The sequence below is a fragment of the Lepidothrix coronata genome, unplaced genomic scaffold (assembly GCF_001604755.1).
Source record: "Lepidothrix coronata isolate B3197 unplaced genomic scaffold, Lepidothrix_coronata-1.0 Scaffold94, whole genome shotgun sequence".
Classification (NCBI taxonomy): domain Eukaryota; kingdom Metazoa; phylum Chordata; class Aves; order Passeriformes; family Pipridae; genus Lepidothrix; species Lepidothrix coronata.
Genome location: NW_016690274.1, coordinates 2,054,593 through 2,069,421, shown reverse-complemented (window position 1 = coordinate 2,069,421; position 14,829 = coordinate 2,054,593). Strand labels below are relative to the sequence as shown.

General features: G+C 36.8%; 1 protein-coding gene across 3 annotated transcripts in view; it reads left to right on the top strand.

The window, feature by feature from the left end:
• The window catches only part of ESR1 (estrogen receptor 1), a 164,950-nt gene that overhangs the window by 126,916 nt on the left and 23,205 nt on the right, over nt 1-14,829 (top strand). For all 3 annotated transcript variants that reach the window (XM_017821973.1, XM_017821975.1, XM_017821974.1), the window contains exon 6: nt 13,307-13,445. In XM_017821973.1, the coding sequence (XP_017677462.1) occupies nt 13,307-13,445 (139 nt within the window). The remainder of the gene's footprint in view (nt 1-13,306; nt 13,446-14,829) is intronic.

Below are 14,829 nucleotides of genomic sequence, written 5' to 3'. Positions count from 1 at the left end.
TTCTTTATAAGTTCATCTTTCACCATCATAGTGCAACATCGATTCTGTGTGACCTATTATGGTCGTGTCCATATTGCAGTTACTGCCTGACTTCGTCTCATCTTGGTAACTTTTCTAGTGGCAGCAGTGTAGCTATGGGAGCATATAAACATATATGAGCTGTAGAAGTATATAAGAACCCATAAACTTCTGGTTATCATCAAAAGTGGGCAAGATCATTTGGGTAACACTCAGATGATATTTGCTGCCTCAGGGTCCCACACAAAACACACCTCCTCTGCCTCTGAGGATTGGAACCCCCAGCCTTCTATATATGATCCAAACTGTGCTTTGAGGGTCAGTACGGTGATACTATTCATAAAATAGTCTCCTAGTCTCTATCTGAACTGTGTGAAGGGACTCTATTTATGATTCAAGATAAAGGTTTCTTCTCATCATGAGGAGTCTATCAAATTTGCATCTCAGAGCAGTCAAAAGAGAAAAGAAAAACAAAATAGATCAAAATGTCTCTGAAGTAGGGAGGATGAAAACTACCCCTTTTTTAATGAGTTGGAAAAAATATAAAATTAAATTCCCAGGAAAAACTTTCTGAATTTTAAGTTATATTTTTTTTTCTTCTAATATTTAATTTCTGCTGCTATAGTTATTAGAAGATATTAAAGTGATTTTTTTTAATGTGATGGAATTCCATACAACTTTCTAGTCCTGGCAAAGGATGATAAATAGAATTTATAGGTCCAGTCACTGTGGATGAGCTTGTGCACTGTTCCAAAGCTTTTCCAGATGTCTCCATCATAGTTGTGTGAGTAATTAGTTTCTTTGTTTCATGGAAGGTACAAACAACAAAAAATAAACATTTTCACTTAATATAAAATGAAATTTTTGGACCTTTTTGCTAGGTAATAACCTTTTTGGGTGAAATGAAACATTTCATTAAACATGATAGAGTAGACCAGTAAGATTTCAAATATTTTAGTCACCTGTTTAAAATGAAAACGATTTTGGAAAAAAAAGTCCTGTATTTCCTAGAAATTTAGGTACTTTTCTCAGTGCTGAGTAGGAATAGGTGCCTAGTAGAGTGCTGAAAATCAAGATGAGGTAGCTGAGAGGGACAGATAGAAACCAGCTTCTTTTATTTGTTTATTTTCATTTTGTGAAATCTGAAGTTCTCCAGAGTGTTTTAAACTTGTCAGCCTGTCACTTTCCAACATAAAATGCACTGTCAGAGTGCTTCCAACTAGCTCTAGCTTCAGCAGATGTCTCAGCAGGCTGCACAGGACCTTGAGTCAAGGTCATTGTTCCACAAGTGCAACACCTGTGTTTTGTATGCACACCTGAGCCCAGACCATGCAACATGTAACAGTTACCTGAGGGTGCCTGAGGCTTTGCAGATGCTGAAATCTGCCTTGGGTTTGTTACCCATCGAAGGATAGTGTGCAACAAAAGGAGCTTAAGACAATGATGTGTTTTGTGGAAACATGCTGCTTGATAACTTGGACAAGAAAGTTAATATAAATGGCCAGCTGCATTCCAGTGTCTTGCTTTCCCTGTAAAATATTCCTTTGCTCTGTCTTATGATGACACTCCTACACAACTGCTAAAATACTCTTCTTGTTATAGTGGGTAAAGGAAATTGCGGCAATTAATTTTGCTGTCTTTCTTCTCTTTGATGTGTCCTTAGAATTTCTTGGATAATTTTTTCAGAGATTGGGTTCTGTTCAAAACTAGTCATGTAGGGGTGAAGAGAATAGAGGGGAAAAGAGACATTTGAATCTCATTTATATGTGCTTGTGTTTCTGTTTTGATGTAGGTACCAGCCAATGTAATGAATGCTGGACTATAGATATATAATGTCTATTATTCGTCTACAAGTGCAATAGATAGGAATAAGACTTCGCCAGAAGTGAACAATCTGGAGAAATAAAATGGATGCAGGTGCCTTAGTCAAGCTAGTTTTATTTCCTAGTGACTGTAAAGAATGACCAGACCATGAACTCTGAGGTTATGCCTCATTTCTTGGGTACAGCACATTATGTTCTGAGCAATTTCTATTTGTAGTCTTGAAGCAGTTTTAATCTTCTAGTTCACTACAGACTTGACAGTTTTCCCCTCTTTTCCTTGGGTTGCAAAATAATCCTCTTTTCTGCTAGTTCCAGATGCTACTGCAATGAATGTTAATTGGTTCAGTGGTGAAGACAGTAGATCCTGGGATGGAAGAGATTGTGGAACAAAAAGCTTAGTGCCTTGTTCACTGGATTTTATGAATGAAGAAAGGGGGACCATAGCTCTCCCAGTTTCATCATGTGAAAGTTGTTGTAGTCAAAGAAAGTGTTAAATTAAAAAGTGACATTTCTCAAGCTTCCAGCCATGGATGGAGATATAAATTGAAACAGTGAAACTTGAATTCTTAAAGAATTAAACTGAAGTATTAGGAATATCAAAAGTATGAAACCAGGATTTTAGGGACATTCAGAAAGAATAGAGTTAATAATCCTTAATTTCAACTTCTAATTCCTTCAATAAATAACTAAGATTAATTTAGAAAAGTGGCTGAAGCTGGCCATTGATTGTATTACCTTGCAAATATAATTTTATCTCTTTTCTAAAATGTTCTTAATTGTGTTATGATGACCTTTAAGTCTTTCATATAGCTGTTATAATTAAAGGAACAAACAGGATAAAAAATGGAACGATGGAAATATTTTTATACCCTAACATTTGTGGAAAAAGTGAGATGCAGATCCACCCTGAGGTTTTTCAGAACCTCTTCCTCTAGCAAAGTCTGTCTCCCAGGGCTGTAGTGAAAGCCAGGCATGCAATGCTGCCCAAGCCAGCTCCAGACAGGGCTCCATATGGACCACCATGCGGCTTGCTGCTTTTGCTGATACTGTTAGGGTACTGTCCCATCCAATCAAGTGCTTATAAAATTAGTAAGAGGATGTAAGAAAAGCATGTAAGTGCTCTCTGTAAAAGAGGAAAACAACTGGGAAGCCTTTGATGTTTGGTTTTTAAATTTTCCCCTAATAATTGTGTATTAAAGCAACCATTTGAAACCTCTCAGGAGCATGCTGGGGTCCTTTAAAAAGCTGTGAAAGAGTTTGCCTGTGTCTGCTTCATTTTCCCCCTCCAGTTTGCTTAAAAACTGTGATTGCTTAAACAGATTGCTCAAAGAGTGATTGCTTAATGAGACCTTTTGCCTCAAGTGATTTTTTTTGACAGCCACAAAACCATAACTTATATTTGGTTTAGGTTGTGATTGGAACACAGCCTGGTACTTTGAAGGTCAAACAAATGCTGAAAACCTAATATTCTCTTGGATGCAGCAGTATATATATATAAGAAAATCCAAGCTATGCTGGATGTGACCTCAAGTCTTAGGGTAGATTTACACAAAGTGTAAACCATCTGAGGTGGTTGGTGCACATTGGCTGCCCGTTGCTCACCTTTCATACTCTTCCTTCTTAACCGTTTATTTCATCAGTTGTCTGAACACTTAAACCAGCAGAAGAGATCAGAAGTGTGACAGCCCTCATGGAGTGGGGAAGGGCAGAAGGGGAAAGAATGAAGAAGAGAAGACAGCTTGTATTTATGAGCATATCTTTTGAGTTCATAAAAGTCAGTCAAGAATGCATAACCAGCCACAGAAATTATTTTAGCTGGAGCTGCTTTTGATGGAAAACATTTTGCATAGCTGTGACCTCTTAAAAAAAAAAAGACAAATCCCAGTAACCCTCCTCTAAACAACTTGCAACTGGCCTGAGTACTGTTATAAATTGGCCTGAGTACTGGTATAGGTTTAATGTCATGTAATTAACTGTTGCAGAGACAATAAAGAAAAGATGTATTACTTCATACTATCTCTTTTAGTTGGCAGATAATAAATTTTGTGTAGTATCCTTCTTCACCTGTGCAGGGAAAAATTCAGAGGACACCCTTCAATGAAAAGCCTTCACATGAAGGTGATTGACCATTCCTACACTCAAAATCAAAGGGAGCAGCTGCTATTTTTCCATTCTCGGTATGCAGATAGCATTCTGTGCTTTTTATTTGCAAACCTGAACCCCCTGAGAAATGGCATGGCTCTCAGTGGTAAAAGAGCCATAAAGTAGCATTTTACTGTTGTCAAAGGGTACCCCAAGTATCAGAAATCTCAATTACAGTCCAGGGATGAATGATCATTAACATGCTTTAAATAACTGCTGTATAGTGCTGTAGGAATTCTGCATGTAGTAACAAACATCACCTTTTGTTGATCAGTTTTCTGTACAGAAAATATATGTATGTCTCCCTTCTTGCTTTACGAAACCAGTATAATAAACTTTCACTAACCAACTGGCAGGCAGCCTTCACTTGCAATATTCTTATACAGTAGTAGTTGTTATAATTATTATGATTAGCAAGATTTGTTCTTGTTTTAATAACTTTTAAAACTGCTTGTTTAGAGGTGAAAGAAAACTTAGATCCAAGATTTGTTTTATGTAGGTAGTTGCCTTGCCTACATTACTGAGTGTTTTAAGACCGATTAAGAGTTAATACTTGTATAATTTCCTGCATACAGGTTTTCTGCTTGCGTCTAAACAATTCCCCCCCCACCCCCCGCCAACTCCAGCTTGGTAAGGCTTTCTTTCCTTTTTCTGTATGAAAAAAGTTCAGTTGCTTCAGGTTTGGGGTTTTTTTTTTGCTTTTTACTGATTTGCAAGAAACAGAACTTGCACTTGAACTCAAGGAAGCTTCTCCAAACCAAAGATTTTTGAGGCTGAAAGGATGAGAGAATGTGAGACACCTCTGTCCTAATCCTGCCTCCTCCTGAATGAGGCACTTAACCTCTCTGTGTTCTATCTATAAAATACATTCAATAATACTTAATGGTTTTACTGCCCTTTGAAAATGTAAAGTGTTATGTGAGTGCCAATTACTTTTATTATGTTCCCTGATGGAAGGCCTCTATGTATTTGTGTTAACTGGTACTGCTAATGCACTTTCTGTAATAATCTTTGGTTAACCAAGCGAAATTGTTGCAAAAAAACCCCTGTGTTTAAGTCAAGGCAGACACAGTGACATATGCGAGAAAGTCAGGACTTGACAGCACTTAGCTTCGCTGAGATTGTTTCCTGAGTCAGCCACGGGCTTGAGCTACAACACTACCCAACTTGTCTCATCTCCAGTCTGTGTCTGTGCCTGGGAGAGCACAGTGAGGAAGAAGTCTTGAGCTTTGGACACACAACCTGACCATCCACCAGCATGGGACTCATCTTCTTCAGGCAGTCAAATAAATCCTACAGAATAATTTGCTTGTGCTGGTGTTCAGGGAGAACTTACTTTCCCCAAAACTCACAGCTAAGGGCTGGCTCCCAGGCTGGATGTTCCTGCAGACCTTCAGTCCAGCCCATAGTCCATCTCCCTCGGAACATTGCCAGCCAAGCTGGTGGTGTGCTGGAGAATTCTCATGTTTCTCTCAGGCAAGGCATCAGTACTTCATAAAAATGTAGCAAGAGTTTGCCTGGAGAAGAGACTGTGTCTCTGATCAGTAGCAATTGCCTGTCACTACCCCTGAAGTGTTTCCAGGGCCCTAAAACCAAATTGGGCTTAGTGTAAAGTATTGAGTTTGCATTGGCTACTTGGACCAGGATTGGCCTCAGGAAAATTTTAGACTCCTCGTCCTGAAAAGATATGGACTGGACGGGTCTGAAAAAGTATGCACTTTTTGTGTAAGCAGAAAGCATTGAGTGAAGTTTTGATAACTTTGCATATTCCTGGAAAGCAGTTGAAGTGGTTCTCATTTATCTGAGAAATACTTTTTGGAATCATCATGGTGCAGCTTTTAAGTGGAAGCAGATCAGACCAGCTCCTAGAAATGGGATCTGAAATAAAGGTCACAAATGTGACATCCCTGCAGCATCCTGCTCTGGGAACAGTGTCAGGTAGGGTGTTTGATTGGGGTGGTCCATATGCCAAACTGTAAGGCAGGTCTCATTAGGCCAGTTCAAGGAGGATGGAAACCTCTGGTAGAGGAGAAGAGTAAAAGCTTGCTTGATCTTGACTTTCAGTATGAATACAGACTGTGAAAGCAGAACCTCATCATCCTACTGACTTCTTGGGTTTTGCCCAAAACCCCAAACATTCCTAACCTATATTAAGTTTACACCTGTAAATTGCAATCTTTTTTTTTTTTTTGAAAGAAGTTTAAAACCATTAGGGCTGAAAATGGCAAATGTAATTTTTAAAAGGAATTAACAGTAATTAAGAGCAGATGCTGTTCTCCCTGATCTCAATTCATTTAATTTCTGACAGACTGTTTACACTTAGACAGGACAATGTGTGAGTTTGGATTGGTGTTCTGCTATATTATAATTATAATTATAATTATACAGGCAGGAAAAATAGAGAATTGCGAAAAAGCAGACAAAGTAGTTAGAGGCTCTTACAACTATGCCACTTGCTTTATGTTTGCCTTTCAGACTTTCCTCCCAGGAACTCAGTAAATTGTAGCTAATTTTTTTCTGACTGCATTTACAGAAACAAAAGCAATGTCCCTTTAAAAAAAATGAAATAACCAGACTACTCTTTTAGCAAAATATTTGGATTGAAAATGTTGAGGTTTAGAGATCTTTAATCTTCAGTCTTCAAAATAAGTCTTGATTTAAAACACTGCTGGTGTGTAAACAACTAAGCCAATATGACAATATGTCATACTGTAAGTGCCCTCAGGAGGGAGAATTTAATAAAAGTGTCTTATAATTTTGGTCTGAAGGTCTGTTGAAAGAATTAAGAATAAGTAGCATTATAGAAATAGCTGTGTGAATACCAAGGCTCAAGGAAAACAGTGTTTTTGATTCTCTGATTCACTTGTCTTTGGATTCTGTTTTGCTCTGCCGTTGTGTACAGGCAAGGCTGTAGTCAAGGTGTGGGTTTTAACCACCTCTTAAACTAAGAGGTTTCAGGGCTCAGCCTGCAGGGTTGCAGAGGCTGAGTGATCCATGCAATTTCAGAACAAAACACCATCTTATGTGCTAGACAAATGCCTAGATGCTGTCTCACCACTCTGCTTAAAGTGGAGAGGTTGGACACCAAGCTTGTGGCATTACAGCAGGCACAGATCTCACCACTTAATCAAACAGTGGTGACTGAGGTATTGGTCCTCCAATGTGCTTTAGGTTATGAGGAACAGATGCTGTTTTTCCTCTTTGTGGCTGTTTTTTGAGAACAGAACTTGCCGTAGGAATTATTTTGCTGTTTGCCTTTCATCCACTTAGATATTTTTCTCTATACAAACCTCTGTTAATTTGGTTGTTTTATTGGATGGTTGCTAGCAATTATTTTGCAGCACCCACCACTACTTTCCTCCTGCCTTTGCCAACCTAATTAGTGTTTTGTTCCAAATGTTGCCTATTACGTGACCATCACATAATTGAGATACTGTACTGAATTGTAAATAACAGCCTTTTTCTGTGGTTGTTGCCACTTTTCAAAACACTGCATAGATAGAAAAAAATAGTTGTCTGTCTGTGCAGATTTAAAACATACAATGTAGGAGTGTTCTGATTTCCCACAACATTTTGCGTAGTATAACATCCTTTTTTTTGCTAGAGGAAATACTAAAGATTTTCATGTTGCTATCAAGTTAAAGACTTTACAGGCAAGCAGGCAGGACATTTAGGAAAGAGAGTACCTTTGGAGATCAATAGTTAGGCATATGTTGTTCAGCTTACTAATAAGTTAGCTGGAAAAAAAGGGTGTGAATATCGGTGATAAAAATTATGGATGTTATTGACTAATGTGATGAAGACAAGGGCAGACTGAAAACCTGTGCAGTTCTAGTCTCACTGTCTCTGAAAGAACATAGTTTAACTGGAAAATGCTCCAAGACGGACAAGATTGTTTCAAAGGTGAGCAGGATAACACAAAAAGACCATCTTTGGCTCTGCAAGTCCAAACCACGTATTTCTGGAGCCTGAGAAAACTTCCTGTAGAAGCATATGTTTCTCCTGCTGCAAGTTTTGCCATAAGCATGTGGTATCAATTGCTGTTGTAAATGGGATACTTTGCTAGATGGAGCTTCACTATTGCTTTTAAAACTATTTATTGCTTTTACTTTACTTTCCTTCAAAACATCTGGACACAGAGTCATTCTTTATGGCACAATGTTGTTTATTGTCTTGCAAAAATTGGCTGACATTTATATTTTAGGTATCCATCATGTTAATTAAGAGATATAGTATAAACATATAGGTTGGATTAGAGTTGGATCAGATGTAAAAAGGTTTCTCTATCATTTGTCTTCACCTCTGTGTGACTGATTTTGAACAGTTTGAACACCCTGTAGTTGTGTCTTATGAGTATGAGTAGAAGCTGCAAAATTGTGATGATGATTTCCAAAAGGTAGTAAGGACCCACTGGAGGGCTTACTGTTGTAGGATTGAATCTGCAGTGATGCAGGCTATTGGGTCTCAGAGAATGGTAATTGCTAGAGAAATTGTTTCTGATAAAACAGAAAGCTGCTTATTTGGTCAAAAGTCACTGAGGCAAATGATGAATTTATTAGTTTCAAAATGATACGATTTTACACGCATATATATATATATATACAAATGCATATGTAGGTAGTGGTTATTTCAGAGGACTTCAGGGGTCAAAATGTATGCTAACAGTAGCAATAAATGAAAATCATCTGAGCTTTCTGTTGTTCCTTACTGCAATCAAGCAATTTATTGCATAAATCACTTCTCTCTTCTCAGGTTTGTAAGCTTTATTGAATATTACTTCCAGCAGTCCTTGTGTTGCTCTTGGGCAGCTACCCAAACTTCCACGTTACAAAGAGATTTGCTCATACCTATATTGGAAATTACAGTTTTGTGTTCTACACATAACTGTATTTGCTACCTAGTCCTAGCTGAGTACTTTGAAGACCATTCTGGCTTTTCAGAAGCTCAGATTTCCTTATTCATACAAGAGTTTGTGGAACGATCATTGTGTTTGTTGTTGGTAATCACTTGAAAATGCTGTTAATTTATCTTTATTTGAAAAAAAAGATGGTCTAGCCATGGCTTTATTCTGTAAGTGTCTTTCTCCTGCCAAGCATATGATAGATGAATGGATTAGTGGCAATCTAGGTCTTGTGGGCTTTGGCCACATGAGGATTTTGATATGTCTCATAATGTCATGCAATTGGTCAATCTGGTGTATAGAGTCAGATATAGGTTACATCCAAACTGCAATTAATTAATTTATCAACAGTGAAGTGAATGTCTTTCTTCTTCCTTAAAGCACAGTAACCAAAAATTTAGAATTAAAAAATACTTTTTGAATACTTTTCAAAACTTGCCAACATTAAAAGAACACTGATATTTGAGAATGCTGTGCACATCTACACATAATTTCAGCAACATTGTGCAAGTTTGGAGTTGCTCTAAATGATGAAGTGACTAATGATTTATTCATAGTTTAATTTAACCTTCTGTGACATTATTCTGAATTAACTTGCTTGAACAAGACTTTGTCTTAAAAATAATAATTAAATCTTCATTACTGTTTCTAACGATAGAAAATTCATGGAAACTTAATATGTTGCTTAGATAATAACGACTTTTGTTGTTAACAATAGCCCCTCTTTTGTAGCCTGACTTGGAGCAGATTTAGTTTCCAACATGAGCTTCTCTGTGTTATCTTGTTACTTTTTGTAATGCTATTCTCTTTTTCTTTGGATATTTACCCATTGCTGTCCTTTAACCCCTCTAGACTATTTAGCTTCACAAAGAGTAACTAAATTCCTTTTATTCCTCACTAGAGGGCGTATTTTTCAATGCTTTATTCATTTTGATGTTTCTCTACCATTCTGTCCAACTTCTCATCCCACTTGAAGGATGGTTACCAGATTCAGGTAACACTGAGGTAATTCAACTTTCTTATGCTCTCCCTGGATTTTTATCAAGTTCAATGTCTCCATTAGATGTAGCTCGAACTGGACTGATATTTCTCCATCATTTCTATCTCCTTTTCATAACTGCTACTGTATAGTTATATCATAACTTTGTCTTGTAAATATGTTGAATGTTCTCGGTTTAAATTTATGATTAAGCTAGTGAGTGATTTACATTGCTTATATTATCAACCTGCTTTTGCATTATTTCCCACATGCCAACAGGAAATCTGAATTATGATTTCTGTTTTTTCCATGTCATCCTTAAAAAATTGCCTGGGGTAGAGAGGTGAACTGTATATCCTTTCTTTAGGAACACTTCAATTTATTATTACCCTTTTGCCATACTGAGATGTGTAATTTAAAATATTTTCATTAATTTAATGTGTTGAATGTTTTTACAAAATCAAATGTCTCATAGAACTCAGTTTCCTCAAAACTATTATTTCATAGAATCATTGAGTGGTTTGAGTTGGAAGGGACCTTAAAGATCATCTTGCTCCAGCCCCCCTGCCATGGGCAGAGGTGCCTTCCACTAGGCCAGCTTGGTCAAAGTCCTGTCCAGCCTGGCCTTGAACACTTCCAAGGATGGGGTATCCACAGCTTCTCTGGGCAAGATGTTTAGTTTTATCAACTAAACTAACTCACTAGTTTTATCTACAGCAAGATAATAAACTAAAAATGTCATGTAAAAAAGCCATCAAGGCAGTTTGATAAGTTTTTTCTATGAACTACGGTTAATATGTATTATTATAATACAGACTTCTAAACCTGCATTAATCAAAGTTTGTGTTAGCTTTGATACCCAAGGTAGGTGTCAGGCTTAGTGGTCATTTAATTCTTTGAACTATGGACCCACAATAATTTTTCTTTTCCATTCCTAGGTTTTTGACATTTTCTTAACTTTGCTGAAAGGTGCCATGGTCTAGTGCCATGGTCTAGTAACCACGGCGGTAGTGGATCAAGAGTTGGACTTGATGATCTCAGAGGTCCCTTCCAACCCATCTGATTCTATGATTCTATGAAATTGGAGTTAAAATTCTAGACAACATTAATATTTTAGGACTTTTAATGCAAAGTATTCACATTCAACTACTTTAAAAGATGTCAGGTAGTGTATTTCTATTCTCAGCAGGTTAACAAAATATCACTGCTCTACAGTATTAGTGAGGTAGTTTATTAGCTTTATTTTTTACTTTCTCTCTTTAGTTTTTGTGCAGATTACTTGGCCTCAGTGCAATCTGAATTTCATCTGTGGGGATGGGAAAAATAGAGCTAATAAAAAGGGCTTAAAAGGGGTTTGAGAATAAGCATAACAAAAATAAAGACTGAGACAGTGTGGAGACAAAGCAAAGCATTTTGCTGTCCAGAATATTGTAGAATAGGCAGAGTTTTAAGGAAAGTGAATTGCCACTGTTGTAACAAGCTCAGTTTTTCTGCAACAATCGAAACAATCTGTTGCAGGAAAGTATGCAGCCATGTGAAATGATGGCAATATAACTGACTTGTAAGGCACTGATCGCAAACTTCAGACACCACACCTGGATCTGTGTCCCTGCATTTCTGTCATACTCTTCAAGCGTAGGAAAAAACACTTCATTATTATTTGTTGTCGTACTAAGGTAATACTTAAAAGGAAACATGGGGGTTAGTATTTGTTCTCCATATACTGACAGTTTCTTTCTGCCAATTTTGTTCGAGTGCTGTAACCAATGCTTTGTTCTTAAGAGTGTTGCTCTTTTAAGTTTCAGCTCTATTGTTCAGGCTGTTTGGTGACTCAGACAAATGCCATTCCATCAGTCTTTGAAGTCTGAAAATTGTATTTGGTAATAAAGGGGAAATACAGGAAAAGGCAATTATTTTTTCTCCTATTGTTACCACTTTCATAAAAACAGTAGGTAATGTAACTGTCTAAATTCACTTCTAATGATTGATAGGTGGGTTTTATTTCAGATATGTCAAAGCTATTTCCTTTTTTTGAACGATTCTTTGTGAATAGATTGATTAGTTCTCTCAGATATTTTCATTAAAAATAATTATATCAACAACTGTTTTACCAAACATAACAGTATTTTTAAAGTTATTGTGAACTGTATTTTTTTTCTTCTCTACCTCTTTGTTATTTGAAAAATATATTTCATAGCACAACACTTATCTTTAAAAACACGTGCCTTTTTTCTTCCTTTTTCTCAAGATAGCACTTGAGAGTATGTCAGGTATATTCCTCAAATATACCTGATTTAGTATATACCTCTAGAGAGGACACAACACAGAAGGAAAATCCTGCCATTTACTGGACTGGTAAGGTAGTTTACCCTCTAACCTCTATTCTGAAGACTAGTGTAAATAATAATTACCAAATAAGAAAAAAATATGGCAAAATTTATATAATAATGTGTTACACTTATAACACTGAGGAAAAGATAAATAAGATCTCTTTTAAGGGAACTTCCACACATTTCAATTTAGGAAGTTCCTTCTAATTTCAAGGAATTAGTTATGCAAGGTTTAATGACTTGAACTATGCAATCTCCACTTTGGATTGAAGGTAACATTCACGAAAAGCGAGGAACTCAAATAGAGAATAATACAATCTGTTCCATGTAATGAACACAGGAAGGACCACTGTGATTATGTTTTCATATCTACCTTCATCATTATTCTTTCATATTATTATTTTTTAGTATTGTTATAAGCAATCTCTTAATTTTGCATTCATTGGTTCCAGCGTTTGAATACAGAGTAAGAGAGGTCATGTCCTTCCTCCGGGTGCTATATACCAATAGAAATATAAACAAGTGTTTCATCAGTAAATTCTCAATGCAGTGATCAGCATTTGCTTACAAGTTTATTTGAAATGCTATATCTGGGCCCTCTTCCACACAAGTACAGCACTTGCAGTATGATGAATTGTTCATGAGTCTATAAAACAGCATTCCACCAGGAAAGCTGGTCTGAGTGACAGCTAATTAGAGCTGTCATTTAATTTTGTAAGGCATTTTTCTATTTTACCTCCATCATGCCCCAAGCAACATGGCACTGAGGTGGAGAGATGCCCCTTTCTACAGTGTGCACCTGGCTTCCCAGGCCACTGGCAATAGGTGTGGGGATAGAGATGCTGTCCTGGCTCTTGCTCTGCTTTTGGCAAAGGGTACAGCTGGGACACAAAGAGTGCCAGAAAATACTGACTGTTCTGTAGGATGGAATAATTATTAGGATGGATCTAGTATTAGACAAAACTCAGCCCAAAATGAAAAGAGAAAAAATGTCTCTTTTATTGCTCTTTTTGGTTATCCAGCTTTAATGCACTTTTTAACCTGGTTCTCTGAATAATGTTGTTCCACTTACAAAACCTGGAGTATTTTTACTGTCTCCTATTTATTCTTTCAGGATTTGTGGATTTAACACTCCATGATCAGGTCCATCTACTGGAATGTGCTTGGTTAGAGATACTGATGATCGGCTTAGTCTGGCGCTCCATGGAACACCCAGGAAAGCTTTTATTTGCACCTAACCTATTACTGGACAGGTCAGTCTGCATGTTGCTGTGAATTATTTACATTAATTTATTGCTACTGAAATCAGATTAATTTTTAGCTCATAATCATCTCACCAATACTACAGTTTGACAGTACTTCATGTTCAAGCAGGCTTATAGTAAGTGAAACTGGAAAAGGAACTCTGAAAAATGTGGAAATGCTCTGGAATGTGATGCTGGTCATTTATTAGACAAGTAACACATCTGAAATTCATCTGCTGTTTGAAGTGCTTTCTTTCAAAGGCAGCACTAAATGCCTCCTATAATCTGTATTGTTTGTTGCAAAACTAATTAAAATTAAATACTCAACACTAATCACTTTAATTCAGATACTTATTTTTGCTTACCTAAAATCTTCCTAGTTTTTCTTAGTTAGAATGGATTTATCCAAGCAGCCAGCCAAAATTTTGCATGAAAATCCTTAGTCTCAATTGCAATCTTATTTATTTATAGAGAAAACATTAAGTTTTGGATTTTTTTCCATGAAAACTGGAGTCAAATATATCAAACACATACCTGCTTGCTTCCCTAAGCCTTTTCTAGCCAGTCTTGCTAATATACTCTGGGTATTTCTGAGAGAGAAAAATATGCATCTCTGCTGTACAAGAATATCCTGTAATTTTAGTTGGCAGTCTTCACAATAAAAGAAGAAAGATTGATAATTTAAAACATATTTGCTAGATATCTTAATGCAAACTCAAGTTCTCTTTTGTGTAGTCATGGGAAAAATTTCATGAAAATATTTCAGTTAAAATTTTCAGAAAAAGTTAGTTAGGATATAGTCATCTTAGCTATTGGTACTCTTCTTAATTGAAGGCTACTGCCCACACAGTAGAGTTGGAAGGATAGTGCTCATGTGTGCACACTGATCACTTCAGGGCAGAGTTTGGCATCCTGTGGCAATTTGGGAGTGGAGGAAGAGCTGAGCTGAGAAGACAGAGTAGTACAGTGAGGCAGATAAGAGCTGGGCAAGCTTCTGATCGCATCATGCATCTGCAGGGGCAGTGAGATACAGCAGAGGGGTGGCAAAAGAAGGTCAAGGACAGTGCCTCCAGCTACTGCAACCATTAGCTGTGTAAATTAATCAAAATGCTTAATAGCAGAAAAATGTCTTTTGATCAACTTGCTCTCTTAACTGCGGGGTGCTGAGTTTTCGTGGTTGCCTTTGTGCGGTGTTAGTCCTTTGATTCCCCTGTCCGCTCTTTGCAAAAAAATCAGATTTATTTTTACTGTTTTAGTAAAATAAAATTGATAATGCCTAACAGTATAAAATATAATATTTTATAGTATAGAGAAGTATTTATTAGGAAAAACTCCATTCTGCTTGTGTAAGCACATGGTCTCTGAGCTATAGAACTATAGATATGTATAAAAT